This window comes from Eucalyptus grandis, chromosome 2, assembly GCF_016545825.1.
Source record: "Eucalyptus grandis isolate ANBG69807.140 chromosome 2, ASM1654582v1, whole genome shotgun sequence".
Lineage (NCBI taxonomy): Eukaryota > Viridiplantae > Streptophyta > Magnoliopsida > Myrtales > Myrtaceae > Eucalyptus > Eucalyptus grandis.
Window position 1 is genome coordinate 12,914,773 of NC_052613.1, and position 27,394 is coordinate 12,942,166.

At 39.5% G+C, this 27,394-nt stretch overlaps 5 protein-coding genes across 9 annotated transcripts; 3 read left to right on the forward strand and 2 right to left on the reverse strand.

Annotated features, from left to right (window-relative positions):
• Positions 1–179: 179 nt before the first annotated feature.
• Positions 180–6,429, forward strand: LOC104423341 (protein WHAT'S THIS FACTOR 1 homolog, chloroplastic). Of its 2 annotated transcripts, none has more exons than XM_039307719.1 (4): positions 180–365; positions 1,114–2,433; positions 4,906–4,983; positions 5,906–6,429. In XM_039307719.1, the coding sequence occupies exon 2, from the start codon at positions 1,165–1,167 to the stop codon at positions 2,419–2,421; it is 1,257 nt and encodes a 418-aa protein (XP_039163653.1). In that variant the 5' UTR covers positions 180–365; positions 1,114–1,164; the 3' UTR covers positions 2,422–2,433; positions 4,906–4,983; positions 5,906–6,429. The 2 variants fall into 2 exon arrangements, with proteins under 2 accessions (XP_039163653.1, XP_039163654.1); XM_039307720.1 differs by lacking the exon at positions 180–365 and adding an exon at positions 373–954.
• Positions 6,430–10,685: 4,256 nt separating this feature from the next.
• On the forward strand, positions 10,686–14,854 carry LOC104422347 (surfeit locus protein 1). 3 transcript variants are annotated; one of them, XM_039305832.1, is made up of 8 exons: positions 10,686–10,908; positions 10,939–10,969; positions 11,073–11,173; positions 11,913–12,151; positions 12,899–13,073; positions 13,154–13,437; positions 14,153–14,303; positions 14,531–14,854. In XM_039305832.1, the coding sequence occupies exons 1-7, from the start codon at positions 10,738–10,740 to the stop codon at positions 14,220–14,222; spliced, it is 1,071 nt and encodes a 356-aa protein (XP_039161766.1). In that variant the 5' UTR covers positions 10,686–10,737; the 3' UTR covers positions 14,223–14,303; positions 14,531–14,854. The 3 variants fall into 3 exon arrangements, with proteins under 3 accessions (XP_039161766.1, XP_039161765.1, XP_039161764.1); XM_039305831.1 differs by having other exon boundaries at positions 10,686–10,969; positions 14,512–14,854; XM_039305830.1 differs by having other exon boundaries at positions 10,686–10,969.
• Positions 14,855–16,757: 1,903 nt separating this feature from the next.
• On the forward strand, positions 16,758–17,633 carry LOC104434463. Its single transcript, XM_010047382.3, has one exon. It carries the CDS (start codon positions 16,944–16,946, stop codon positions 17,433–17,435), a length of 492 nt encoding a protein of 163 aa, XP_010045684.2. The 5' UTR covers positions 16,758–16,943; the 3' UTR covers positions 17,436–17,633.
• Positions 17,634–18,369: 736 nt separating this feature from the next.
• LOC104422334 (uncharacterized protein At3g17950) lies at positions 18,370–19,539 on the reverse strand. The gene is given in 3 exon segments (XM_018867803.2): positions 18,370–18,645; positions 18,648–18,824; positions 18,827–19,539. Coding segments are annotated over 3 exon segments (726 nt in total). The 5' UTR covers positions 19,329–19,539; the 3' UTR covers positions 18,370–18,598.
• A 3,035-nt stretch (positions 19,540–22,574) lies between these two features.
• LOC104422323 lies at positions 22,575–24,753 on the reverse strand. 2 transcript variants are annotated; one of them, XM_039305978.1, is made up of 4 exons: positions 24,653–24,753; positions 23,991–24,448; positions 23,486–23,711; positions 22,575–23,250 (listed from the first exon to the last, which is right to left on the reverse strand). In XM_039305978.1, the coding sequence occupies exons 2-4, from the start codon at positions 24,429–24,431 to the stop codon at positions 22,742–22,744; spliced, it is 1,176 nt and encodes a 391-aa protein (XP_039161912.1). In that variant the 5' UTR covers positions 24,432–24,448; positions 24,653–24,753; the 3' UTR covers positions 22,575–22,741. The 2 variants fall into 2 exon arrangements, with proteins under 2 accessions (XP_039161912.1, XP_039161911.1); XM_039305977.1 differs by lacking the exon at positions 24,653–24,753 and having other exon boundaries at positions 23,991–24,547.
• Positions 24,754–27,394: the final 2,641 nt, after the last annotated feature.

Sequence of the window (27,394 nt, forward strand, 5' to 3'; positions counted from 1 at the left end):
CATTTATTTCCTTTTTTCCAAAATACCCTTAGTTTAATTTTGTAAATACTTGTAAAAATAAAAATACATTAATTTCCTTTTCTCCAAAAAAAACCTTATTTTCATTTTGTAATTCTGCATAATTCACCCCACGACACCAAAACGATGCATTCCTCTCCCTCTCTAACGCCAAGTCCATGTCCATTTCACCCCGCCTGCTCGCTCCTCCCTGAATCCCTGAATCTTCTCCGTCCGCCTCCGCCGCCGCCGGCCGCCGTCTTTGCCTCTTCGTGCGCCGCCCCCTTTCTTCTCGGCGTCATCATCCCCTCTGCTTCGCCTCGCGTGGAATCTGCTCCGACCCGGCGAGCTCAAGATCACAGAGCGAGGTCCGATGAGTTGCAATATCTCGATTTTCAACACCCTTACGTCATCTTTCGTGGCCGATTGGTGTGAAAGGAATCCGCATTTTCGTTTGCATTTTTTGATTTGAGATTCTCCACACCTTGCTTCTCTAGTGATGCTGACATGACTTGCTAGTTTGGAATGTCGTCCCGCCGTCCTTCTCGATTTCGATCATTCGCGAGCCGCCGCGAGTCCGCAAGGACGCCACTTTTCGTCATTCGCCTGGACGAAGTGTCTAGAATGCGGAAGTGGAATGAATTTACTTTCTTGTAACGGTCTGTGTTCCATCTTGAGAGAAGAAAGAAGGAGAAACAGAAGGACGTGCAACCGAGCAGGCTCGGTTTAGTCGGGTGTCTCGACAAATTAAGCGGGTCAGGTTTGGGAATTCACATCTAGAAACTTATGGGGTTTGGGATGAGTTCGAGATTGTAGCAGGGCGGGGCGTGCTGTCCTGCTGTGATTCCTCAATGCCATTTCGGTGTTCCCGTTGGAAACTATATTGTTAGGGACTAGCTTTGGCTACTGGTAGCAGTTGGAACATTTAAACTGTGGACACATCCTAGTACCGCTTGGGTATGTCATTGGTAATTTCTTTTACTTTTTATTAGGCTAAGGAAATTTTGGGCACTATAATCCACTTGTCTCGGCTTTTGAAATTTAATGATGCGTCTGCCTTTTGCTCTCTATAAATTCCCTTTATTCATCATCTTGTATTATCTGGTATGTTATTAGGGTGGGGTGGTTGGAGGGCTGCCATAAGAAGACATTGGGGATGAAGTGAAAATGGTGATCTCCGTTGTATCTCGTGGTATAAGCCATTGCAACAATGGATTGTACCTTCCACCATCCTTTCTACATTTCGTCAGATGCATGGCTCTTTGGTCAATGAAGAAGGATCCAGAACTTGAAGCGGCTCTCTCACGAAACCGTCGATGGGTTGTAAACAATCAGATCAAGAATATAATCCTTGGATATCCCAGCCAGGAGGCACCCGTCAAATTTCTTCAGAGGAAGTTTAAGACTCTTGATCTTCAAGGGAAAGCGCTAAACTGGCTTAAAAAGTATCCTTGTTGCTTTGAAGTCCATCTAAGGGGTGATGAATATTATTGTCATCTGTCGAAACGGATGATGTATTTAGTAGACGAGGAAGAGTCAGTGAAAAGTATGCAAGAACCAGTTTTCGTGGAACGGTTGGCAAAATTGTTGATGATGAGCACAAATCAGAGGCTTAATCTTATGAAAATCAACGAGTTGAAACGTAACTTTGGGTTTCCTGATGATTACATGCTCAGGATTGTTGCAAAGCACGGGGATATATTTCGGGTTGTAAATCATAGTGGGAGAAAGAGTTCTATGGAGCTTGAGCTTATATCATGGGACCCTGATTTAGCTGTCTCTGCAATTGAAGCCTCAGCTCACAGGCATGGTTCTGAGCCATGCTTTTCATGTTCATTGCCTTCAAGCTGGGTTAAATCATGGGAAAGGTTTCATGAATTTAATTCAACTCCTTACATTTCACCGTATGTAGATCCTCGAGGTCTAACAGAGGGATCCAAGGAAATGGAGAAGAGGACTGTGGGTTTGGTCCATGAGATACTATCTTTGACCTTGTGGAAGAAAGCATCGATCTTGAAACTTGGTCATTTCAGGAGAGAGTTTTCTTTACCAGAGAAATTGAATATTTTGCTGCTGAAGCACCCTGGTATTTTCTATGTTTCAAACAAATATCAATTATATACTGTTCTTCTTAGAGAAGGATATAATGGATCTGAATTGGTTGAAAAGGATCCTCTGGTTATTGTGAAGGAGAAATTTGGAGAATTAATGCAAGAGGGGCTTCATGAGTACAATCGAAGGCATTATCTAGCAAATTTAGAGAAGAAAAGGAGAATTGGGATGGGTTTAGATAGATTAGACAAAAGGAAGGAGAAAAGTGGTGAAGTTTCTGAACAGGATCAAGGTGAGGGACTAGGTAGTTTGTTTGACCCAGAAGAAAGAAGGCGATTTTACAAAGTTCTATTTGATGACAAATCTCCTTAATTTTTAGCTAAGGTACATTTTCCTTGTTATGAAACCTTATGAAAATCCATGATGTATGTTGTCTGCTGAAAGGGAGTTGACATATAAAAGATGAAGTTTCATGGGGTGATGAGTAGTGTATATACTAGTACCTGAGGCATTAGTGAGTGATCGTTTTGTCCATCTGTTTCTGTCTATGCACTCCTGTAATTATGTGCAAAATGAAGTGTTCCAAAGTGGCATTGGTTGCAGAATATATATATAAAAATTATATATGAGGGTTTGTCATTCACAAGGCAGGCTGGTAAAAGAACAAATATATGTTACTCCCTGCTTACAAGATTATCTAGTTGATGAAAGTTTGAACCATCTAGAACCTGATGATCCTCAACACAAAATGATTTTTGCTGTTAAGGAAGTGAGTGACGTTAGCACAAGCTTTTTAGCCTTTTGCTTTTAACTAAGTGCAGTTCTATCTAAAATAAGTGGAATAACTTGTTTGTCTCTCAAGTGCTGATGACACCAGTTGTCTCTAATGCTGGATGCTTATTGCTAGTTCTTAGAAAAATGCATAGTGCAAAGACAACAGCGTGAAATTTTTTGAAGTGTCGCTGGCTGAAATTAAAGAACGAAGTGTCACTGGATCACTTAATATCCTTTTGTTCCGTTAGGCATACCTCCTTGTTTTAAGGTGATTTAGCTTATGGCCATGGGACAACTGAGGAGAGAGAAATTTGTAACAACAAAGGATATAGGGGAGGGTGTGGGTTTATATTATAATTGCTCCCTCATGTAATTATACAATGCTTGGGTTACTGAATTAAGGAATCAAATTTGTCTTAAAGGGATCAAATTTACAGAAAACAAAATTCATCGCCAAATTTATTTTTATAGTTCTTTTGATGTGTAGAATGATATGCAATTAAAGTTGATAGTTGGTCCCAATGGAGCAACCCTTTGATTTTCAGATTAAATCTTATTTCCTGATTATCATACTTCTTTCCCCTAGTTTGGCTATCATTTAATCTTTTTCATTATGCTTGGCTCCATTGGTCAAGCTCATCATTTATGCTGCATATTTTGCAATATCGATTTGTAAAGAATCTCTTTGATCACCACACATGAATGAATGAAAATTCTGTAGCAATTCACAAGTAATTTCTTTTTTCTACCTCTTGGTCAGCTGAAAACAGCAAAAATAGAAAAGAAAAGTAAGAACATCAATCATTCATTTTTATTGTCTGCAATAAATTTAAAACCCAAGAAAGAACTAATAAGACAAACAGATAGAAAAGGGGTTACTCATTGGGACAAGAATAATCTCTTTGAGTGACAAATTGGAGTGATCATTTCATCAGAGGTATATATTTTTATCCGCTTAGCCACTTGAAAGTTAAATGCTTTAGTCTCAATAAAGCCTCTAAGAGACGACAAATGTTGATGTCAAATCAGCTTCTCCGGAAAGATCTTCTTGAAGGAACATAAATGATCAAATATTCTGTAACATGAATGAACAACATTGTCCGTTGACTTCACTCGTAAATAGTCACTCATTAGGTATTGCTGATGTCAAATCAGCTTATCTGGAAAGATCTTCTTGAAGGAACATAAATAATAAAATATTCTGTAACATGAATGAACAACATTGTCCGTTAACTTCACTCATAAATAGTCACTCATTAGGTATTGCTTTCCAGCTTCATTGGATCTATATCGCAGGTGATCTACTATGTTTTGATTGTTCTATTTTAAGAAGAGAGAGGTTTCATGATTATTTTGACTTGACCTGTTGCTTTTAGATATGTCAACCTGCTTGGTTTCTCTGTTCAGAGTAAATGGCTAAGACTTGTATGTTCTTTGCTTCAACAGGGATGTTGTCATGATTATTTTGACTTGAACTGTTAACGAGTATAGTTATTGTTATTAGTTGTTTTTTTATTCTACTTCTGTGCTAACTATTGAATTTGTGCTGGTCAACCCAAGTTTAGCCAAGAGAAATGAAGGTGTCTATTTTGGTTTGTCTGCTTACTATTGTTATTGACATGCATTCTGAGGTGTGAAGTGGGAGAGAAGGGATTTCAGAATTGGGGTGAAACTGTTTAATCTCGTGTTTTCATTGCTCAATTAGGGATGCCACAACCCAAATTGATGGTTCTATCAAACAAAGGAAGCAAAGCCTAATAACTTTTCTATGCACAAGGAGGATGGGAACACTGCAATTAGGAAGAAATTATGTTGTTTGAAGTTTAGAAGATGCTAGGATGTAACGTATTTTATATTGTTCTGACATGTTCATTTTGATATACATTCCACAAAATAGAATGCTGGGGGAGATGTCAGTATTAAGGACCATAGTTGACAGGTTATAATTGCACATACTAGCAAAGACTAGGAACTAGCTAGCTACCATGACATAAGAAATAAGAGATTGGGAACTTTCAAAGTCCTTGCTCTGGAAACTTGTTTTCTCCTGTTGGTAAATTCATGTGTTTACTTTGACATCAGGAAGCTGAAGCATGGCACATTTTATGACTCAAATTACAAGAAGAGATGAACATCAAAAGACGGTCACTGGTTAACCAGGTGAAGATTCTAAAATTCTTGCATTCTGTCTCGGTTATCAGATACTGATTTGTAATTGCCTTTTTTTTTTTTTTTTTTGATCGGCGAGTACTCACTTGATATGAAATAAATGAGAAGGAAAATGAGTACATAAGTTGCAGGTTCATTCCTCCGTTGCGCTTTGAACATCTTAATAAGAAACTGAGACATAGTTTTATTTGTTTAATATAATATGATTTTATATTTCCTGTCCAATAAGGACAGTGATGTTGAATCAGAAAGTTGCAATGAGACAAGGTATAAGCTGTGGCTATCCTTTCAAAGTTTATGCTAATTACGGAAACTGAACAGATGATGTTCAATTTAGCTCTAGCCAAAAAATGAAGTTACATTCTTTGGTTTGTCTTCTGCCTATTCTTGGTATATAAGTTCTTAATATTTTTTTCTTTACTTGCACAACTTTCTTTAAAACAATGCTGGTAATTTAGAGGAGATGCAAATTTAGAAACCTTTTTCCCTGTTTTTCCTGTCAAGGGTTGCAAATTTAGAAGGATGGCCATTGGTAATCATGTTTAGATCACAGAACTGCTTGGATTCAACATGTACGTGAGATAAAGGAGAACAGATTCAAGCTCATTTCTTTGTTGTACAGTGAACTGAGTAATGAGAATCTATGAGCCGTCCCATATTTGAAATGCAGTCATGGTTTATGTGGAATGGATTATGAGGTATCCTTTTATTGGCAGGAGGAGTTAAACTTGTCTCTCATATGGCTACAATGATAGATTATTGCTTGGTCTTGAGATGTAAAAGTAAACTCCCACGGTTCTTGTTATTTTGCCTGAACATAAAGCTTGTTCTTGGAAATAAATATGCAAAAGGACGAAAAAGGGTTAGAATAACCATGTGTTCGCACTAAACGGTTTTTATTTTGCTTTTACAGATCTAATTTCTTGAAAGATATGGATGGAAGAGCATCAAGTTCTGGATTTGCTGTTCTGGAGATGGAGTTAGCTTCCAATTGTCTCCTTTGGAGAGAAGAAATTAAAGATCTCCATGAAGAGAAGCGCAGAGGTGGTGGCGGCTCTGCCGGGACAACGGTGGGAAGCTGGCGTCCCTTGGGGAGTTCCTTGAGATTGGAGCTCGAGTGGCAGTTCGGGGATAGCGCGTTCTACAATGGCGCGCCACCGTCGAAGCCCGAGAGGATCGCAAACAGCAACAGTCAGTAGAGGAATGGGAGGGTCCTGTTCAACCGACAGCCAGGTTCTGCTGCCAGCAGTGGACGTCAGCGACGGGATGCCGTTGGCTGACGACAGGGTTCTTGGACGATTCCCAGTGTCAATCACTGGGCTCTGTTCTTGATTCTGTGAGAGAGATTCTTGTTGTCATTCGTGATTGATCATTCTCTGAAAGCTTTGTCATTTAGGAGTTGATGTTCAGTATAAAAAAGCATTAATTTTGGCTTCACCGATGGGTTTTGCCATCATTATTTTGGGGTTTTTCTTTTCGTTTCTCCGGCTGTTCTTGTTTGCTGCTTTTCCATTTTGGTGCGGTGCTCTGGCCCTTCATTATGGTTGCTTTGGAATCACCGGCCGTGTGCTCTGGTCAATCAGTACCGTAAAAATGCAATTGAGTAAGATTTTCTCTTCCTTGATTCTGGGGGGCCAGAGCGCCATCGATCTGCGATTGTCAAGAAAAACCGCTAATTACGTCAAAAAAGAAAGAACCAAGAAAATATCATTGAATAAGAGCCTTGTCATTTCCCTGAACCACGCCTGGATTGGTTACTAGGGAAGGCTTCACGGGGATCAGAAGTGGGACCCTAACCACCTGTAAAGGACTTGGCCGGGTTTCCCAATAGGACCATTATCCCATACTACTCTCCCCTCACTTGCCTGTAAATGGCTTGTGAGGCTTAGGTCCAATAACCCAAGGATAAAGATCACCAAGATGACTTGTGCCAATTCATTGCAAATTCCAGAGAGTACACATATATCATAAGAAAATAACTTATGTCGGTAGTTATGAGTTTTCATTATCTGGTTGCTTAACAAGTATTCCAAAGACACGAAATAATCAATTTATTAACCGAAACACTACGGAACACAGTGAAACTAGTCAGAATTTGGAGAATAGGAAGAAAATTTTCCTTTTCACAAGCAGCACCTTTCGTTGTCAAGATCCACTTCCACCCTCTAATCCACCACCAATGGAACAAGATAAGAACCACCGCTAGTGCGTGTCCATGAATTTCCAGTTACTTAATTTGAACCGGAAATGCTCATTATTCCTTTTAGTAACGTTCTTTTTAAATATAATTCTTTATCTATGAGATTTAATATAATACCTCTCAAATTACCTATTACTAATTCTCTCTTTTCCTGTTAATGTTATGGAGTGTGAACCCTATTCTAACCAAAGAAAAAAATGACATTACCTTAGCTAATGATAAGCTAATGGTGTCCTCACAAATATATCAAACCAAACATCAGAAAAATTAATCATGACTAGTTCCATATGAATGCTTGTATTGCTTGTTTCAAATTGAAATTTATGCATAGATTAATTTTAAACTCATAATTTTAGGAACAGACAGATTTTAAGAAATGGAATATTCAATATTTGAAAAACATTTTTCTAAAAGATAATTAGTTATTTCTCTTTAAAAAATTAATCTGCGAAAAATATTATCATTATCGATAATAATTTATAATATAGTGATGAAATAATTATTCATTAATTCATTGTTATACCCATACATGTAATTGTTTTTTCGAAAAATGATATACCATTCTTCATCATATGTTCAAGCCCACTCGATCCCGAGCTCCTCAAACCCGACCCGATTTTGCATTATCTCATCTTGCCAACAGGGCATTTCCTTTCGGCCCACCAGACCCAAAAGACATCCCCCGAATCATAAGCTCAGTGGACGCCACCGGCCGCCGTCGTGCCTTGCCGCGGTCGACGCGGCGGCGCCGGCGGCAAGCGGAGGCGGGTAATGATAGGGGAGAGGGTTTATGAGCGGCGGGGGCCGACGTTTGTCAGAGGCTTCAGACTTGGGAAATTCGAGGCGATAACGGGGGGCGAAAAGCGACATGGTTTATGGTCTAAATCAGCAGAAGAGCTCGAGAACGCCGGCGGTGGCGGGGGGAAATTTACGAGCATGTGAATGCGAGAGCCGTACGGAAGCGACGGCACCCGCAAGCATAGTCTGCTCGGTTCGCTGTCGGCAACGAAAAGGGCTGATGGCGCTACTTCGCTGCTTCTTCCGCAGAGCGCATCAGTGACGCATATTGATTGCCTTCTTCTTCCGTCGCGTAGACGAGGAAGAGATCGGAGATGATGAAGAAAGAGATTAAAAAACAAAAACAAATTGTGAGAAAGGAAGATCGCAAACGGAAGAGACCGATCCCGAAACTCGCCGCTTCTTCGGTGAACAGAGCACGGCATGGAGCAGGAACTCCATGGCTTTTTTATAGATGGAAGAGAGAGAGAGAGAGAAACCCTAGTCTATCTCGATTTCATCGAATTTGCAATTTGCCCCCTTTCTTTAGGAATAATCGCAGAAAGACCCTTAATTAATACATTTATAATAAAATCGCCTTAAATTAATTTTTTATCACAAAAATCGCCAAAATAGTACAGCCATAATAATCTTACTTCAAATTAGTTTTTTTTATTGCAAAAATCTCTGAAATGGTACAACTAAGTACAATTATGATAAATTTACTGACGGTTAATTTCTGTAAATTAAATTAAAATTACGAAAATTACAAATCAAGTAATAAATGAAAGGATAAATGTTTAAATTAGTACATTTATCAATTATCGCGTATCACTCAACTCGACAATTTTAACGATTAGTTTTCGTAAATTGAATTAATATCATAAAAACGATAAACTTGTAGACTTATGATAAATAGAGGATAAAAAAATCCTAAATCGGTATACTCATTAATTGTTAAATGTAATTTAAATTAGTAATTTTAGCAAAATTAATGAAAAAAAGTAAATTTGTTATGCTCGTACTAGTATTTTGTACTATTATGTAGGGGTATCAAAAACCGAAAATCAAATCAACCAAAAATTGATTTTTTTTTTGTTCAATTTTCATTCGATTCAGTTAATCGATAAAAATTGAACCGATAACAAAAATAAATTTTGGTTTTTAGTGAGAACCGAATCGAACTAACAAATCGATAAGAGTTTATTTTTTGGAAATGAAAAATATATACAACAAAAAAAAAAAAAACAAATGCAAAAACTAAAAGTAAAAATGAAAATCAAAAACCGAACCTAAATTTTGATTGGTTCGGGTCTCATTCAGTTCGGTTTGGGAGTTTTTCCTAACGATTTGATTTTTCAAAAAAAAAAACTGAAAGATCATTCTTTTTTTCTTTTTTCTATTTTATTTAGTCCTTAACACATCATGTTATCATCCAGATTTTTTACGATTCCAATTAATCATTCATTGTATTGAAAATATTAGGAGTGTGAAGTGATAAGGATGAGCCCAATCCCCATTCTTTCACCATCGATTCATGCTCTAACGTCTTGTCATAAGAGAGATTGATGCCTTTTCGCACATGGTATGACTTTGATTGTTTAAAGACACATGAGCATAAAACTCAGTTCACATTAACTTATGGTCAAAAATATTAAAATTTATTAGTCGTGGAATGAAACCACAAACGTATTATATAAAAATTATATATTGTTATATAATTAGAATAATTTCCAAACTTTAGTTCAATAAAGAGGTCTTCTCGCAACCCTAAGAGCATGAATTGCGCAAGCTCCAACCTTTTCCACATCTGCTTCAACTTTCTTAGTATCTACATGAATTCAAATATAAAATAAGAAATGAAAAAAGTCACTTACATCAAGATTGAAATTGATTTTTTAATCAAGAGCATATATCGAAGTCCAAGGAAATTAAATAATTGAATACGCAACCATCCTCTCTTAATCAAAATAAAACAATGAAACATTAATGAAGGGACAATATTATACAATGACTTTACATCTTCAATATAAATGTGGAGATTATTACGTGGATGGTAGCCAAGGCATGTAGACAAGAAACAACCCATGTCACAATACTCTAATGCGACATATGTAGAAGACTGTCTAGGGCAAGTGTTGAGACAATTGAGAATGCATAGAGTTTAATCAGGATCCAAGGCACAAAACGATGTACACTTCAACTTGCACTCCGTAGATATAGTTGCGTCGACATCAATTATGAGAGTCACCACGAACATCATCGACCCTAATCTCTTGGATGCTATTACCTCCATGGCTACTCACTCCTAGAATATGACAGCTTTATGACCGAGTGTATTGATGTTTTGAGATGAACTAGTGTAGCACTGCTCAGAGATTCATTACCTTCGATGAATGGAAAGGTAAGATTATCATTTTTATTTAGCAAGGATATGCTTACAATATTATCTAATCAAAATGATATGGATTCCTTAAGTTTCATGGTCCAGTAGAAAATTGACGATAAGTTGCCACGTAGGTGAGATTTTTCTTCCTAAACCTAATAGTATTAGGTCCTTTTATTTTTTTCAATCGGGCTGCGAAGCTTTGATGGGCCGTGGGCCGTGGGCCGTGGGCCGTTCCTGGGAATGTGGGCTCGATTGGAGCCTCCACGGAAGCCCATTGAGAAAACCCCCTCCAAAACCTCGAACGTTCTTCCCGTCGGGCTCGGGAGAATTTTCGGCGTGCGCCGGCCGACGTCGTCTCCCCGCGTGAACCGCGCTCGAAATGTCTTCCTCCATTTCCAGAGCTCTCACCGGCAAGCTCCGCCGCGGAGCCACCGCGGCCGCCGCCGCCGGGGTCCCTGCGCTCCGCCGCCCGCGCCCCGTCCTCCGATCGCCGGCGCCGTCGCTTTCGCTGTTCCCGTCGCCGTCTCGCTTCTCCACCTCCTCCCCCGCCGCCGCCGCCGCCGCCGCCTCGTTTGCCGCTGCCGCCGACGGCTCCTCTTCTCAGGCTCGAGGTGCGTGGTCTTAGTTGCGTCTGCTTTCCGTCCGCGATTGCTGCGTGTACGATGTGATTTGTTTTTGTTGCTTGATTTTGTGGCGGATGCGCGCTTGTGGCAGGTAAGGAGAATGGATCGAGGTGGTCCAGGTGGCTGCTCTTCGTTCCTGGAGCTATCGCGTTTGGTCTTGGGACTTGGCAGGTTTTCAGGAGACAGGACAAGGTCAACTCTCTTCTCTCTCTCTCTCTCTCTCCACTGAGCGATTCTTTGTTCTGTGGCTCTGTATGTCTGCGTTTCGGATGGTTTCCGTCTCAAGCTAATGCGGCTGGTACTAGCACTACTGGCTTTCATCAGTTTATGGGGAATTGCTGGTTCACTTCAGTAGTTTGCATCGTCGGTTGAATAAATGACAAAGCTTTGGCGGGTGGTTTCTGTGGCATTGAACGAGAAAGATGAACACCAAATCATTGCGTTGGCCCTTTTGGGACCACTCGTGAAACGTTGTTCATATGAAAAGTGGTTTGCACCCAGTTCATCATATTCCATGAAGAAATGGTCTTCCTAATTAGGCCAAGTATGGATTTTGATAGTTCGGATCTTAGAGTATTACATGTTACAGGGAATTGAGCTAAATTCTAATGACCAAATGGTTTCTTTGAGACAACTATATCTAATAGGTGAAGGCTTGGTTGCCATTGGGTTTTTGTATGTGCGCTATGACTCTATCTGGAAATTGGGGGAAATGGGGAGAAAGGAGATTGGAGAGGAAAATTTTGGACATTTGATTTTTTTTTTTAATAAATTGTGAGAATTTTGTTTGCATTTTCCATTCCCTCACGCTCCCAAGCATAGTGTAACCCACTTAATACAATGGTATGTGTTAAAGAAAGCAGGACTAAAACATTCGCCAATGTGGTTGAGGCACTTTATAACAATCATCTTTTGTTCTTTACTCTTGCAGATTAATATGCTGGAATATAGACAGGGGAGATTGGATATGGAACCCATGGAACTTAAGGGCGTATCTCCTAGCAACAAGGACCTGCAATCTTTGGAGTTTAGGAGGGTCTTCGGCAAAGGAGTTTTTGATGACAAAAGGTCAATATTTGTGGGTCCACGTTCCCGAAGCATTTCTGGAGTGACAGAGAATGGGTACTATCTAATCACTCCCCTTATGCCAATTTCAGATGACCCTGAAAGGTAATCATTCTTGTTCCTTCCTTATGGATATGCAAATGGTGACTGTTATATGGAAATTTGGTCCATTGATATTTTTTCCTCGCAAACTCGAATGCTCATTACTGTTGTGTTTTCAGATCTTAAGTTTTGCTAGCATTGGAGCTACTTGTTTTTCAGGTAGTTTCATGACGGGTTTGTTTCTTGATAATGCTATTTTCCCTGTGGTGAATATAACATTAAATGACCATTGGTTATGCTGTTTCATGCTTTATAGTGTTAGACTGAATGGCTCTAATTGGGGCTTGACCTTGACTAACATCCTCAATCTCCTTGGCTAGTCCATTTGTGCCTAGCTATTCCTGTTAAGTAATGGACATCCAATGCCGAGCACTAAGCTTTTATAAATACTAGTTTTCTAGAAGTTGGATCAATGGAGTCTGTTATGTTTGAATTTTTTTAGTTTGATCTTGTTATGTTTATTATTTCAATTTCTTATTACCTGAGTCTCCCCGTGACACTAAAGGAATTGTCATTAATTTTAATGACAATAAGGGACAATAAGTTGCAGATACTTCCAACAATTTATTTACGTCACTCGTGCTTTAGGCATTATGAGTGACATTTCACTAAAGCATTTGATTTCGTTTCTTGAATTGAATTTGAAGACTTGGTCTTTTCTTGACATATAAGATCTTTTTAATAAAAAGATGATGATATGCAGTGTGCCTTGGTCCTTTTTAACTAGGTTTATTATCATTTTCTTATCAGTGTAAAGTTTCCAGTTCTGGTTAATAGAGGATGGGTACCCCGAAGTTGGAGAGACAAGTTCCTTGAAACTTTGGATGATGCTGGAAAGCCTAAAGATGCATCAGAAACCTCTGTCCAAAAGAGTGAAGAAAAATCTTGGTGGAAACCTTGGTCTAAGAAGCCTAAAAATGTTGAGGTTGTCTTACGTGCCTTGGTTCCTTGCCCCTGTGAGATAGATGTTTTAAAGCGATGTATCTTATTTCTCTTGGCTTACAGGAACATGTTGCTGCTGTTGCATTGGTAGAGGTTCTAGGAGTCATTCGCGGGAGCGAGAAGCCCAGTATTTTTGTTCCCGCAAACAATCCAGCTTCCTCCCAGTGGTTTTATGTTGACACTGTGGCCATTGCTCATGCTTCTGGGCTCCCTGCTGATACTCTCTACACAGAAGATATTAATGAAAATGTGAATCCAAGCAATCCGTATCCAGTACCAAAGGAAGTCAATACCTTGATTCGCAGTTCAGTGATGCCACAGGACCACCTAAATTATATTTTGACGTGGTATGGTTGTAGCAACTTTTGGCATTTGAGAATAGCCATTTTACATAATTACTCTTGCAATCTCTTCAAGATGATTATTTTTTTCAGAAATTTCTTGAAAAAGAGGTTCTTTTACTTTTTCAAGAAAACTTTGCTCCTTATTCTCTGCAAGCATTCATGAGAATCAGTTTCTTTCTTCTTTCTGTCAATTTTACTTGATGCTCTCTGTCTCCCTTCCCTTCCACTGACATTTCTTTCCTTCCGCTGTTACTGTTGTTTGAAGTAGCCACAATGCTGTTACCATGTTATTCTTGTACCCATACCATGCATTAGATATCGATCCCCTTCATAGGATCTTTTCTGCTTTTTCTTTGTTGAAGACTTCATGTTAGTTAAGGCTAATGGAAGTCTAGCATTAGTAATAGTTGTAATGTCTGATGCCATTTAACTTCTGTTAGTATTGTATCAATAGTTTCCCTTACCAGTTCAATCTGTGAAAGGGATGTAAGGTTATATTGGAATCGTAGATGGACATATTCAATTTTCTCGTTCGCAAGAGGAACATTTTAAAGCTCTTGACTGAGACATTACAGGTCCTATAAAACTGATTTTTTATTTTTATTATTTTATATGTTGTTGAAATATGGGAGCAGTTGTGTTGGTCTAGAGAAAATTAAGGCACAATGTTCTTGAATGCAGATTAATCATTTCTTTGTTATCTTACCCCTTGGAGCAGGTATTCTCTGTCTGCTGCAGTTACATTCATGGCCTTCAAGAGACTTAGGCAAAAGAAAAGTCGGAGATAGCAATCCTTTGTTGATGATTAATCTTTAGATGACCCGATAACTTTCTAGAGATTAAATACAGAAGTAATCTCCATGTGCCTAGTAAGTATGGTCTTTTCTTGCTCAAGTTCTCTCCCCTCCCCTCCCTCCCTCCCTCCCCCTTCTCTCTCTCTCTCTCTCTCTCTCTCTCTCTCTCTCTCTCTCTCTCTCACACCATGCACATGCACGCACGCACACGCTATGATTCCACAAGTTGAACACGTTGAAATCCTAGTGTTGGGCATATTTTCTGACCTGGCGATATATGAAGCTTACCTGTATCATGGCAGATTTAACATGAAGAGGGCTGTATAACATTTTTCCTAATTTCAATCGATCAAGCAGTTTGACCTGGAGCTGGTGAGCAGTGCCATTCACTATTGGAAGAATTTGTTTCTCGATTGTTTTTCAAAATAAAGTAAAGAAAAGCTCCTGCTCTGAAAACTGATTGGGTAGGAAGTTTGTTGCTGGATGTATAATTCAGATGTGTTGAAAGTGATTTTTTCATTGTTACGTTGTTATGCTTCTATATTTGTTCATCTTATTGTGACTAGTTTTTTCTGTTTGAGATGATACTGCAGTTTTAGTGCTATTTTTGACACTTTTTCCTTGAATTTTAACGCCATGATTTCTATTCATTGTGGACTTTTTTTACCTTGAAATTTTAATCCCGTGATACATTTCGCTGGTGAGTCGTTTGTGGCAAATGGCATGCTTGAATTTTCATTTTTTGCATCCCTGCCGTGAGATGCTTTCCAGAGAAAAGACTAAAGCGCGTTGTTGTTTTTATTTTTTTTGAGTTTTGTCATTTGTCATGCTTGAGTTTAACTAGGGTAAAGGTTTAATCTAAGATTAATATCGAGAATACTGATTTTTGTCGAAATGTTTAATGCTTTCAGTGCCTTGCAAACCCTCGTCTCGTTATTAAGCGAAGATGTAGGGAATTAGGAATTTCTTGTTGCCTCGAAGGCTAAAAATAGAATCACAGAGAAGTCGAGCTTAGTGGACAAGATTACAGATTTCCTAGATGATCCTATGCATGATCAACCGAGCAAAAGACAAGTCTTATTTGCATAATGAGGGTTTAAATATTCCATTAATCGAACTTTGGACATCACATATGGTGTACATAGATTATGTCCAGGATTCTGGAGAATAAGATTGATGATTGAATTCTGTGTTTGTGCTCCTTTATGAGTGGATTGTACCCTTGGTCTTAGGTCCTCCCGACCCAATGACAGAGCCTATTTGCTTGATGTCCCCACTTGAAGATCAGATGGGAGATCTCTTTGGTGCGAAAAGTGCTGCAATGAACTGGCGCTGCGAACTGTTTGTCGAAACCGATTCGTATCTTGTGAACATCGTCTTGTTCTGATGCTTGATGAGGCTATGTCGAGGCTTTTAGTGACAACTCAACCACTATTTAGGTCACTTGCTTAGAGCAAAATCCACCAAAACTTAGCTTGGCCATCACCACCCTCGTCCCTGTAATGTACTTGGTACTACTAGTTCAACAGTGCATGCCTTCTGGAATTTCATTGTAATTGCACAAATAATATTTTGATTATTTTCTCTTAATTAGTGGCTCAGGAAAATCTGGACAGGAAGGAGGGGGGGAGAGCGGAATCTCCATAACTAAAAAGAAAAAACTTAGTGGGGACCTCCTAAATTTGATGAAATTGACTGTTGCTACGGGAAATTAGCTCATAATTAGGCAATAGATTGTTTAATAAGTTAAAGAAGATGGGTCATGGAATATTTGCAAGCTAGCACTTTGATAGCGACCACAAACCTCGCAAAACTTAATGTTTGTCATTGTCAGTCCAGTAGTATTACCTGTATAGACATTCCCCTGCAAAAACATATCACAGATCTCTCTCTCTCTCTAGGGGGATGGTTGCTTACTTGATGGTCTGTCCATCAAAATGTGATTAGATTAATGGAGTTAGGTCATGGAATATTTTTGGAGAAATTGCTTCCCATGTCCAATCATTGGTTTGGTGGTGTCCCTAAGCGAGTCTTCTACGAGGACCAAACTCTTGTCCCATCCCCACACCATGTTCTCACCTCCCTAAACAAACATGAACCAAACCGTTGAGATAAAAACCCACCAAAAACTCACTAAACTATGTTTGCACTCACTAAAGTCAAGCCAAGTTTAGTGAAATTCACACCAGCTATTTCAACCACACCGATCATATAACCTACCAACATATTGCTTTTGTTTCGTGCGCTACTGCTTCGTCCAAATAAGCCCATGCCATTGTCTCTTGTTATCGAAAATCGACAAGAGGATTTCGTGAATCAGATTGAATCCTTACAGAAAGACTCCATCGCTGTCTTCTTCTCCTGAAAGATACATGCTGCATGGCAAAAATCCGCTGCCTACTCACGTTAGATTATTATAATTTGCTTCTTTCTATATTAATATAGATGAATAAAAGATTGCTGCAGGCTGCAGCTAACTGACAACTGACCTTCCTCCCTTGTTGTCTCTATCTCAACAAACTCCGATCATTCATTCAAGCTTGAATTCATCTGTGATTTGAGAGTCCCTCCGTGTCAAACCAATAAAACCGGTCACCTTCCTCAACACATTCATTCACTTCTATGTACAAGAACCAGCATTGACCCTTCTCTCTGTGTCTCTCCCTCTCCCTGCATCTCTCTCTCTCTCTCAAGACCACACACACAAATTCATTCATGGGTAATGCAGCTTCCTGTGCTCCATCCATCATCATAAGTGGGTCATCGGTGGCGAAAGTCCTGTCCTCAGATGGCAAAATGCAAATCTACACGAGGCCCGTCAGAGCAGCCGAGCTTATGCTCGAGAACCCAGGCCAATTCCTCTGCAACTCCTCCACCCTCCGGGTTGGCCACCGGATCCACGGCCTCTCGGCTGACGAGGAGCTCGAGCTTCGCCGCTTCTACTTCTTCCTTCCCATGGAGCTCCTCTACTCTGTCCTCACCTATGAAGAGATGAGTGCCCTCACCTACAGAGCCTCCAAGGCTCTCAAGCATGGGAGCTTCAACAACTTGACCAAGATCTTCCCTGTCTGCATCTTCCCTTCTGAGTCTAAGAGGACGGAGGGTTCAGATAGAGATGTTGTTCTGGAGCCAATTGAGAGGTACTCAAAGCAGAGGTCCTGGAGGCCAGCTCTGGAGACCATCGTAGAGACTCCCTGTAGGCTATGATATGATCAATTAGCTCAAGTTTTCTTACTTTTTTTTTTTTTTTTTGGGTCTTTTTTTTTTTACTCTTTTTGGCGATATGGGAACTAGATCTTATTGATTTTGAATTCTGTGCTAATATCAGCACCAGAATTATAAGGAATTGAAATACACTTGTGTTATAATTCTAGATAAATTCAAAGAGTGATTTTTTCTTGCCACCCTTTCATTGTCTTTTCTAGGGAGACACATGTCCAGAAATAGCTTGGTTTATGCAAGAGCAAGAAACAATCGTTTCGGTTAAATTTCTAGTGAGGCCTCAAAATGTTAATCTTGATAGTGCGTTGTGAATAGATTGAACTACAAGAATCCTCTCAAACCTGAACTTGCATGTGCACTGGGGGGACTCTGCAACTTGACTAGAAAAAGATGGAGAGACTAAGGGAGATGAACTGGGACAGCAACTTGAAGTCATCTTGGTTATCGCCTATTCAGTGACATTTTCTAGATAAATTCAAAGAGTGATTTTTTCTTGCCACCCTTTCATTGTCTTTTCTAGGGAGACACATGTCCAGAAATAGCTTGGTTTATGCAAGAACAAGAAACAATCGTTTCGGTTAAATTTCTAGTGAGGCCTCAAAAATGTTAATCTTGATAGTGCGTTGTGAATAGATTGAACTACAAGAATCCTCTCAAACCTGAACTTGCATGTGCACTCGGGGGACTCTGCAACTTGACTAGAAAAAGATGGAGAGACTAAGGGAGATGAACTGGGACAGCAACTTGAAGTCATCTTGGTTATCGCCTATTCAGTGACATTTTCTTGGTTCTTTTTTTTTTTTTTTTTTTTTGGCGTAATTAGCGGATATAGACATTCCATCAAGCGATGCTGCCGTCCTTTACTTTAAAATCGCAGATTGATGGATGCTCTGGCCCCCAAGAATCAAAGAAGAGGAAATCATACTCAATTGCATTTTCACTGTATTGATTGATGGTTATTCTAAAGTAACCATTGATAGAGAGCCAGAGCACCACACCAAAATGAAGAAGAAGCAAACAAAAAACCCAAAAATTAATGATGGCAAAATCCATCGATGACGCCAAAATTAATGCTTTTTTTATACTGATCATCAACTCCTAAATGACAAAGCTTACAAAGAATGATCAATCACTAATGACGACAAGAATCAAGAACAGAGACCAGTGAGTGACACCGGGAATCGGCACAGAGCCCCGCCGTCGGCCGACGGCGTCCGTCGCCGACGTCCACCGCCGGCGGCAGGACCCGGCCGTCGGCGAACAGGACCCTCCCGTTCCTCGGCTGGTTGCTGCCGTCCGCCATCCCGTCGAGCTCCGACCGCGGCGCGCCGTCGTAGAATGCGCCGTCCCCGAACCGCCGCTCCATCTCGAGAACTCACCGAGGGACGCCGGCTTCCCGCCGTCGTCACGGCAGAGCCGCCACCACCTCCGCCGCCGCTCCGCCACCAGGGCCGCCGAGGGGTTGGCCGCCTTCTTCTTCTTGGGCTTCTTGCTCTTGAGGCCGCCGGCCGCGACGGGGGCAGCGGCCGCCGCGGCGGAGGCGGATGGGTGGTGGGCTTCATGGTGCTGAGACGGGTTCCGGAAGGCGATGGCGGGGAAGCTGACGCCCATTAGGGTTCCGAGGGTGGTGCTCCGGTCATGGAAGAAAGAACCTGTGGACTGAAAATCAAGAATCAAGAAAACCCAAGAAGGAGAGTGAGAATTCAAGAATTCAAGCAGGCAAAGTAGCTTCTTTTCTTCAATCTGAGGCGACAAGTTCGGATTTTTTTCAAGGATTTGCGGTCGGAGCTTCACCTCGGTGTCGAGATCAGAGGAAGAGAGCGAGGATGTCGTGGGAGATGAGGGTGGCGGAAACATGTCATTCCCTGGATCTTGCATTCTCTCTCTCTCTCTCTCTCTCTCTCTCAAGAAATGAGATGATGATGGTGCTGTTCTAGAGAGAGAAAGAGAGTGGGTTCTGAGGATGGAGCTCTGATGGCGTTGTTTCGGACAACGTCCGAGTGCAGCAGCTTTCGTGCAATTTTAATTGTCTATTGCAAGATAAAGATAAAGACAGTGCACGAAAGAGAGAGAGAGAGAGAGAGATGGGGAGAGATGGTGATAGATGGACTACGGATTTAAGGTCGAGGGAAAAAGATTAATTATTTTTCGAAATCTTTTCGCTTTGTTTTAACTTCAAAGCTTGGATTTTCGTGCAACTATTGACTTCAAAATTCAATTTATTTATAAATAATTTGGGGGTGACGACTTATATATATGTTCTCTAGGTTCGGCCCATCTTATCTGAAGTACATGGCGACATATGCGGTCAAATTTGGGACACTGCGAAAGACCTAGTATTACATCCTACGATCCTACCCTGTAGTTTTCGTCCCCTGTGATGTGTGATGCATCTTTTCTGACACGGAATCAAATTTTTCTAATAATAGTTCCCTCAGGAAATTTTAAGTTGGATTTGGTTTGGTCCTTTCTGAGCTTTCAACATGCCTCTCTTTGTTTGAAGTCAAGCCATCTATTTGTGCATTGTAATTTTCAATCACTTGCCGTAGTTTCTAAACTACATTTGGAGGTCAAGGGGGAAAATTGAAGGATCAGATTCAAATTGCACCAAAAGCAGTGAAGAATTCGGTAGTTTTCTTCATCATCCGCGCAAATAATTTGACCCATGCGTGTTCCATTGTTTGTTGGATCATTTTCTAAATCTTGTATTTGATTAGATTTTTAGATGACGAGAAAAATAAGATATGATAATGCAAAACAAAAAGGAAAGAAAATGAAAGGGTCATTTTCGTACATTTGTTAGTGTGCTAGAATCAATAGATCACTTAAGCAAAATCAACATCATGATAATGGAATTGACCTACATGGTTTTATTACATGAACAATATCCAACTTAGATTGTTTCCCAAACTTTGGTACCACCTTATTTATGCAGACGCGGCCGACACCACCGGTCACACCATTCAACAGACAAAAGTGTTCCTTTCTTGACCTTGTCCAAATCGGAGCCATGGGGTGGCAGCACCTGTAATGAGATTACAAGTGGATGATGACCATGGGGCTTCTTGATCTGACAATGCATTAAGCTCAGACCTTCACTAAACTCCAATGTCATTGGCTTGGGAGTTTGCAAATCAGCATCAAGGAGGTCATTTCATTTTAGATGGTATGTGCATGTTCATCCAAAAATAGTAAGAATACCCAATAAAAGAATTTCATGCTTGGATGGAAATTGAGAGGGAGAAATCAAAAGTGGAAGGCAACGCCAAGTGGACTTTCAAAGTTTTGTCTTGCAGTGAGCAGATTCGACTTCTTCCAACACCAGCCTCAAAGACTTTTGAATAAGAAAATGAAAGCCACTGACAAGGATAATGTGCCATTGTGCCAAACTAAACCAATTAATCAATATATTAATCTATCTCTTTGAAAATGTCTTGCCTATTCTGTCTAAAGCAAAGTTCATCTGCATCTTTCAAGGCTGGTCCAAGCTTTTCTTCACTTTATTCTTGTTCCTTCCCTCTTCTGTAATCAACTCCTCTCATCTTTTTTAGGGTCTTTTCATTCCACAATCATAACAATTAATTCTGATGTAAAGTGTCGTAACATATAAGTACTAGAAAATTTTTCGATAAACGTTCAAAAATCTCTTCTTGTCATTGTTATATGATCCTCAAGGGATTATAGAGGCACCTATCTTTTCAATCACCAGCCGCAACCATGGCTCTTTTCATCTCCTAGGTCCATCAACTCAAGCTAGCAACCTTTTTTTTTTATTAATTAGCAACATCATCTATAGTCAATCGGCCGTTGCTTGATACAATTCAACTCTTTGTGATTTAATTGAAGATCTCTTCAATTGGCTAGAATCCATTATTTTGAACGAAACTAAATCTTGAAGAATCATATTGAATATTTGATGATACATTCCGTTACTTGCTTAAAAAGCGATCCTTGTTTTGTAACTGTTACTGACTAGGAGATCAGTCTTTATACCTTAAAATCGTCGAGGATTGAAGTACCAAGTCAAGTGACCAACCAAACCGACTGATTAGCCCTAGATAGATTCCAGTTCAATCTGATCCATCTCAAAGTTACTCCCGCATGTTAAGCCACATCTTTGGGGCGGAAACTTTACTACTCATTATTCTTGTCCTACCCGAATATGGTATGTTCAACCAAAGCCATATAATGGTCCCCCGAAAATTAAATTCCTTGTAGCAAGGAGAGAAAAAGTTCTCTTGATATAATGGCAGAGAACATCATGAGGACAAGGTCAACTAAAGGTGGGTCATGGTGAGTGAAAAGGACGGAAGGGAGGAGTGAAATGTGAGACAAAGCACACATGCACAACCTTTCTCAGAAAAATCTAGTAATGAAATGATTAATGCTTCACACTTCTGAACTTCACATGCTGGCAATCATACAAGATGATATGCAAAATATGCAGACGAGGGTTCCAGCTAAAACTCATAGAACAAAGAACCAAATACCAGTGCCAACCTCGCTTGAAAAACCACACAACTAGAAGAGGGAGTTATTGCTAACAACTAGAGAAATTATCTTACTGACAAGAACTCCACCGAAATGAAAACTGGCAAAATGGACCAGGGAATACCCCCTACTCAGATTTCATCTCTTACCTTCAAGCCAATTGGCAAAAGAGGAGAAACAGGCAAGTAACTTAACCATGAGAATTGCAGGTGCTTGCGATATCCTGCCTATGTAATGACTGAGCGGGACAAGTCAAAAACCAAGAATGTGCACCAACCTGTGTGCCTCAAGCCATTGGAGCTGTCTTTATAATTTCTTCTGATTTTGAAAATCAGTTTTAAGTGGCAGTGACATCCTAGTAGAACTGAGTCGGTAACTATTAAATCCTCTCAAATAGTATAGTTGGAAGGATAATATATCCACCAGGAAGGGAAGACTTTGGATTAAACTGGTATGATCAGAGAACATCCCTAATTTGGGTCAAGGAAGAAGCCAAACATTTCATTCAAGTGGATACGTCCAAACATTGATGATAATATATAAGACCATCAGCAAACCACCAAAAACAGCACTCAAATAGAGCGGGAACATATTAGAAACCTATATATTCAAAAAGAAAAAAGAAAACAGGAATCAGCAAGTTGCAAGCATTGCTCATAGAGAGGAAAAACAACAATATGAGCCAAACAGGGACCTTTTCACAGGGAAGTGCCAAAACACAATAAAAGCCAAGTTTGGCCTTAACCCTGTCATCTAGCAGAAAGAACATGGCCTAAAAAAGTCAAAATATGCACATGAGTCTATATTCCAGATAAATCGTCATTGATATAGTCATTCCACATCTCAGTAGCAACTGAATCACGCAGTTGCACAAACATTTCTAAATCTTCTGTTACAAAAGGAAAATCCAGGTCCTGGTTCTCAAAGAGCATTGGCTGTTCTACCTCCAAAGAGGGCAACGCCTCATCCATTTGTATCACATCTCCATGCTCAAACGTTCTAAAAAGCCAATCATCTGGTTTCTCCCTACGAATGAAATTGTGAATGGCGCATGCAGCTACGACCAATTTTACCTGTGTCTGCAATGGATAAGGAGGAGTTGATGTTAAAATCGGGAATCTGGCCTTCAAAGCACCAAAGCTGCGATTTGTGGCATTTCTCAATAATGAATGCCGTTGATTGAACAAGTCTTTTTCATCCTGTGGATGATGATCCCCAGGCAACCCATTCAAGTGATAGGGTACATCCTGATATGGGCTTAGAAAACCTGGCAGATTCGCATACTTGGTGTCCACCAGGTAGTACCTGCCTGCATTAGTTAAATTGGCATGACAACGTACAGAGCTTAATCAAACATTCCAACAAGAAACCTCTGACCAAAAATTAAAAAGAAATTTGAAATGGGGAGATGTCAATATGATAAGAACAACCTAAAATATCCTGTAAAGCAAGAGACTGAGATTGTTTTCTTCTAAGTAAATGTAACCACAGGTTGTCCAACGAAACTAGTAAATAAGCCACAAGTTCCTTTCAAGTGTAAGTACCTTCAGGGACCTGCAAATTGTTACGCCTTGTGAGAGCAGAATGTAGGACTTGCAATTCGGATGCTGAGCCTTCCCACCCAGCCAAGACGTAATGAAACTTGAGGTCAAATGAGCAAGCTGCCAGCACATTTTGCATGAGTAAACTGTTTTTATTGCGGAAAGGTCCTTGTTCATCTACAGCCACCATCACCGGGAATTGTATGCAATCAACTGCTCCAACACAGTCCTAAAAGCAAAGATTTAAAGAAAGACAAATCAAGGACTGGTAATTTGTGTTCACGTGTCATATTCGAGTTTCGTAATTGTGCCAAGTTGTTTCATTGAAAAATACCATATTTTTCATTAATTATTCTCAAAAACTTATTTGTGTTAACTTTCAAGATTGCCCCATACGTGCCAGTTCATGGCAAAAACTATCAGCCTGGGATGACCGTAAAAGAAAGTTAAAGACAAATTACTTGCTGGGCTTTTCAGAAAAGTGGACAAACCCGAAGGGAGCAACTACCTTGAAATAAGGGTAAAATCTAGGATTTCCCAGGACTTCTTGAGGGACGTCACTTCCCGGAGGCTGAAAGAAATCCAAAGAAATCGCGGTAATCGCATTCAAGACATTGTTGAAATGCCGACTAATGGTTTCTCCGGAATACCTAAACAGCTCTTGAACAGCTCGCGTCCGCAGGTTATGGCCTATTATGAACAAGAATATGGCCAGCTGCTCCTCGATCTTGATCCTGTTCGTATGGCGCAGCAAGCCTCTCGACTGCAAAACGTGGCACAACTTGTAGAACACGTTCTTGTCCATCCGGAAGTTGTCCAAGCAGCATTCATCCTGACCATTAAGCACCTCATCCACGAACTTGGCACCCCCAGATGCTACCCCGGGCGATAGCGCCTTCGGGATAAGGTTTTCGGAGCCGCCATCCTTCTCATCATCACAGCTTTCCATGACCCAAAAGCAATACCCTGCAAGATCTTTCGAGCAGAAAACACGTTCAGGAAATCGTTCCTTCCAGCACACGTGCATACATCACATACTCTCAAGACCCACGAGAAAACAAAAGAAATCTTAGCATCAAACATCATTTCAGTCAATCTACAAACACCGAAGCAATCACTATTCCTATCACAGATACAATTTCTTCTCCTTCTTGTGAATTGAATCCGAACCTTAAAGTGCCAACTAACTGTTTGCTTCTTTGCCTCTAAGAACGACCGAGCGTGAAGGAACGATCTTTAGCGCAGAAAGCGCCCTTCCAGCTTCTGAGTTTTCCTCAGGGACTCTCCCGTCGGGCGTCGCGGACGTCGCCCCGCGGGTAGACGATGGTGAAGCGATCGAGTCCGAGCGAGCACCGATGCACCCTTCGAGCTGTGAACGAATGCGAAACATGGGGGATCGTGAAGATGATCGGAAGTACAGGTTCGGACCTAGTGAGCCCATAATCGCACGTAAATTGGAGTGGGCCTTGGCGACGGGCAAAATGCACCCGCCCCGATTACTTTGGGCTTAGGTGGGCCTCCGGCCAGTTAAAAAGCCCGTTTCTCTAATAGATTCCATTTCGAATGGCCCCTAAAAAAAGACTGTTTTTGTTTTTTTTGGTCGAAAAAAAAAAAAGACTGATCGACTCTGCTTCTATTTGCCCCTCCCCTTTTTCAGCCCAAGGATTGCTTTTGTTCAGTCGTATTAAATTTAAAACTAACACCATAAAAAACTAAAAACTAGTATACCTTTAACAAATAACTTCAAATTAATATTTTGACCACAAAAAAATTCAAGTTGGCACACTTATGACAATTCACCAACATAATAAGTGACAGATGTACTAATTTAAGTTTTATCCTCCATTTATCACAAATGTACTAATTTATGATTTTGCTTTTGCAAAATAGTATCATGATCTTTTTGGGGTAACTTGGCGCTAACATAACTTCCCAGGCTCCTAGATATACTGTGGTACTAGCATGTGCATGTTCCTCTCGCCTAATGTATCTTTGCCTTTTTATTTTATCTTCTCTCTTTTTTTTTTCTTTTTCTTTTTTTTTACATTAGATAAATTAAAAGTGTACACTAATTGCTAATTTTTATTCAAAAAGAAAATCAGATAAGGAAGGTCCAAATTAAAATTGAATATTACTTTTCTCTTTATCACTTTTCATCGGATGACATGTGCTTTTGACATGTTCATAACCACCAGGGAAAAGAAAAAGTATTTTTTTTTTGGTCGAACATAAGTAAGTTTAATTTAACACGTGAAAATGAAGCCGTAATGAATTGACATTATTTCTTTGAGATAAAGGTGTGGTGCAAAAGAATTCAAATTTGAAATTCTGTTCCATTTTAAAATTCTATTAAATTATAGAAATTATGTTGAATAATTTTATTTATATTAACTAATAAAAATATTAATTAATAAAATTTTATTAAATATTAAATAATAAGTTATAGTATAAACTATACTAATATACCTAAAATATTTAATAAATATAAATACTAAATAATTGTCGCGACCAAATTTTCGGGTGCACCACCTAGGGTTTGGCTAATGGATTGTTAAGCCTAGACTTAACTCGAGCTCTCCCAAGTCCATACCAAATCGCGACTTAGTTCAAATTAGTAACATGTAAATGATTTTTTAATTAGGAGTCACCACTAATCTATTTTTGATGAGTCGATTAGAAATCCAAGTAAAGTAATGGGAGATTTACTTTACTCCTATGAACTAGAGGCTGTGAGTTCGGAAACTTGATTATGCTAGATTTATCTAATGCCATTTTGGTCTCTTTCTCTTTTATTTTGAAAAAATGTTTGGTAGGTAGTTTGAATTGATTTTAATTTATCTCTATAACATGTGAGGTTATCATGCGGATGTGCAAACCACCAATTAAACACCCAAGTAATGCAATAAATAAATTGCAAAACTTACCTCAAAGTAACAAAAGTATCTGCGTTGTTAGATCAGAATTCACATCAATAGTCATCGATATGATTTCTAATTAACACGCAATCATTCCATTTTTGTTTTCCTTTTTTTTTTTTTAATGAGAATCATGCAATGCAATGTTACTAATTTAATATGCAATGGTATAGCATGGCAATATGACATAAGCTATATGACATAAATAAAATATAAGCATGCAGTCTATCCTAAAGAAAATTATCTAACCTAGATACTATATGCATTTAAAAAAAAAAACTATTCTATCATGCAACCTTATCTAGGAAAACAACCCTAATCTACATGATATGCAAATGCAATTTTTTTTTGTATTTTCGGGATAAACATAACAAATAAAAGATAAACATCAAATCATCCATGGTCATCAAAATGTTATCCACCATTCAAATTGAAATTCAAACTTGATTATTCGCTAATAAAATCGATAAATTGATCTTAAGTCTTAAAGATCAAGCTATCAATTTTATTTCCGTATGAATAATTATTTCATCTAAAGCCTTATAGATAGAATAAAAATTTGTGCGGTTGCGAATTAGATGTTACATTAGAGATTTCAATTGGGCATTGGAAATATTTCAAACAAAGAGATAAGATATCAAAGAGATAAAATAAGTCTACCTAATGAAATAAAATAACCTAAAAATAAAATTAAATCTCTACCTAAATTGAATTTTTTCAAAAATCCGAACGGTGAGGTGGACTGCACTGGAAGCTCGACGCGGCTAAGGACGTCGATGAGGTGTGGTGCAGCTGCTGCAACGTCTTCAAGGAAGATCCAATCCCAAAGAAGTTTTCTTTGGTCTTGTTACTTTGTCCAAAAACAAACCTTTCTAACCCTTCAACCTTTTTGACCGAATCTGGCTGGTTTTTACGGTCTTATTTGATTATCAAACTTCGACCATGAGGGTGTGTTGTTGAAGTGAACACCACCATGCACGCATCACTCACGAACAGT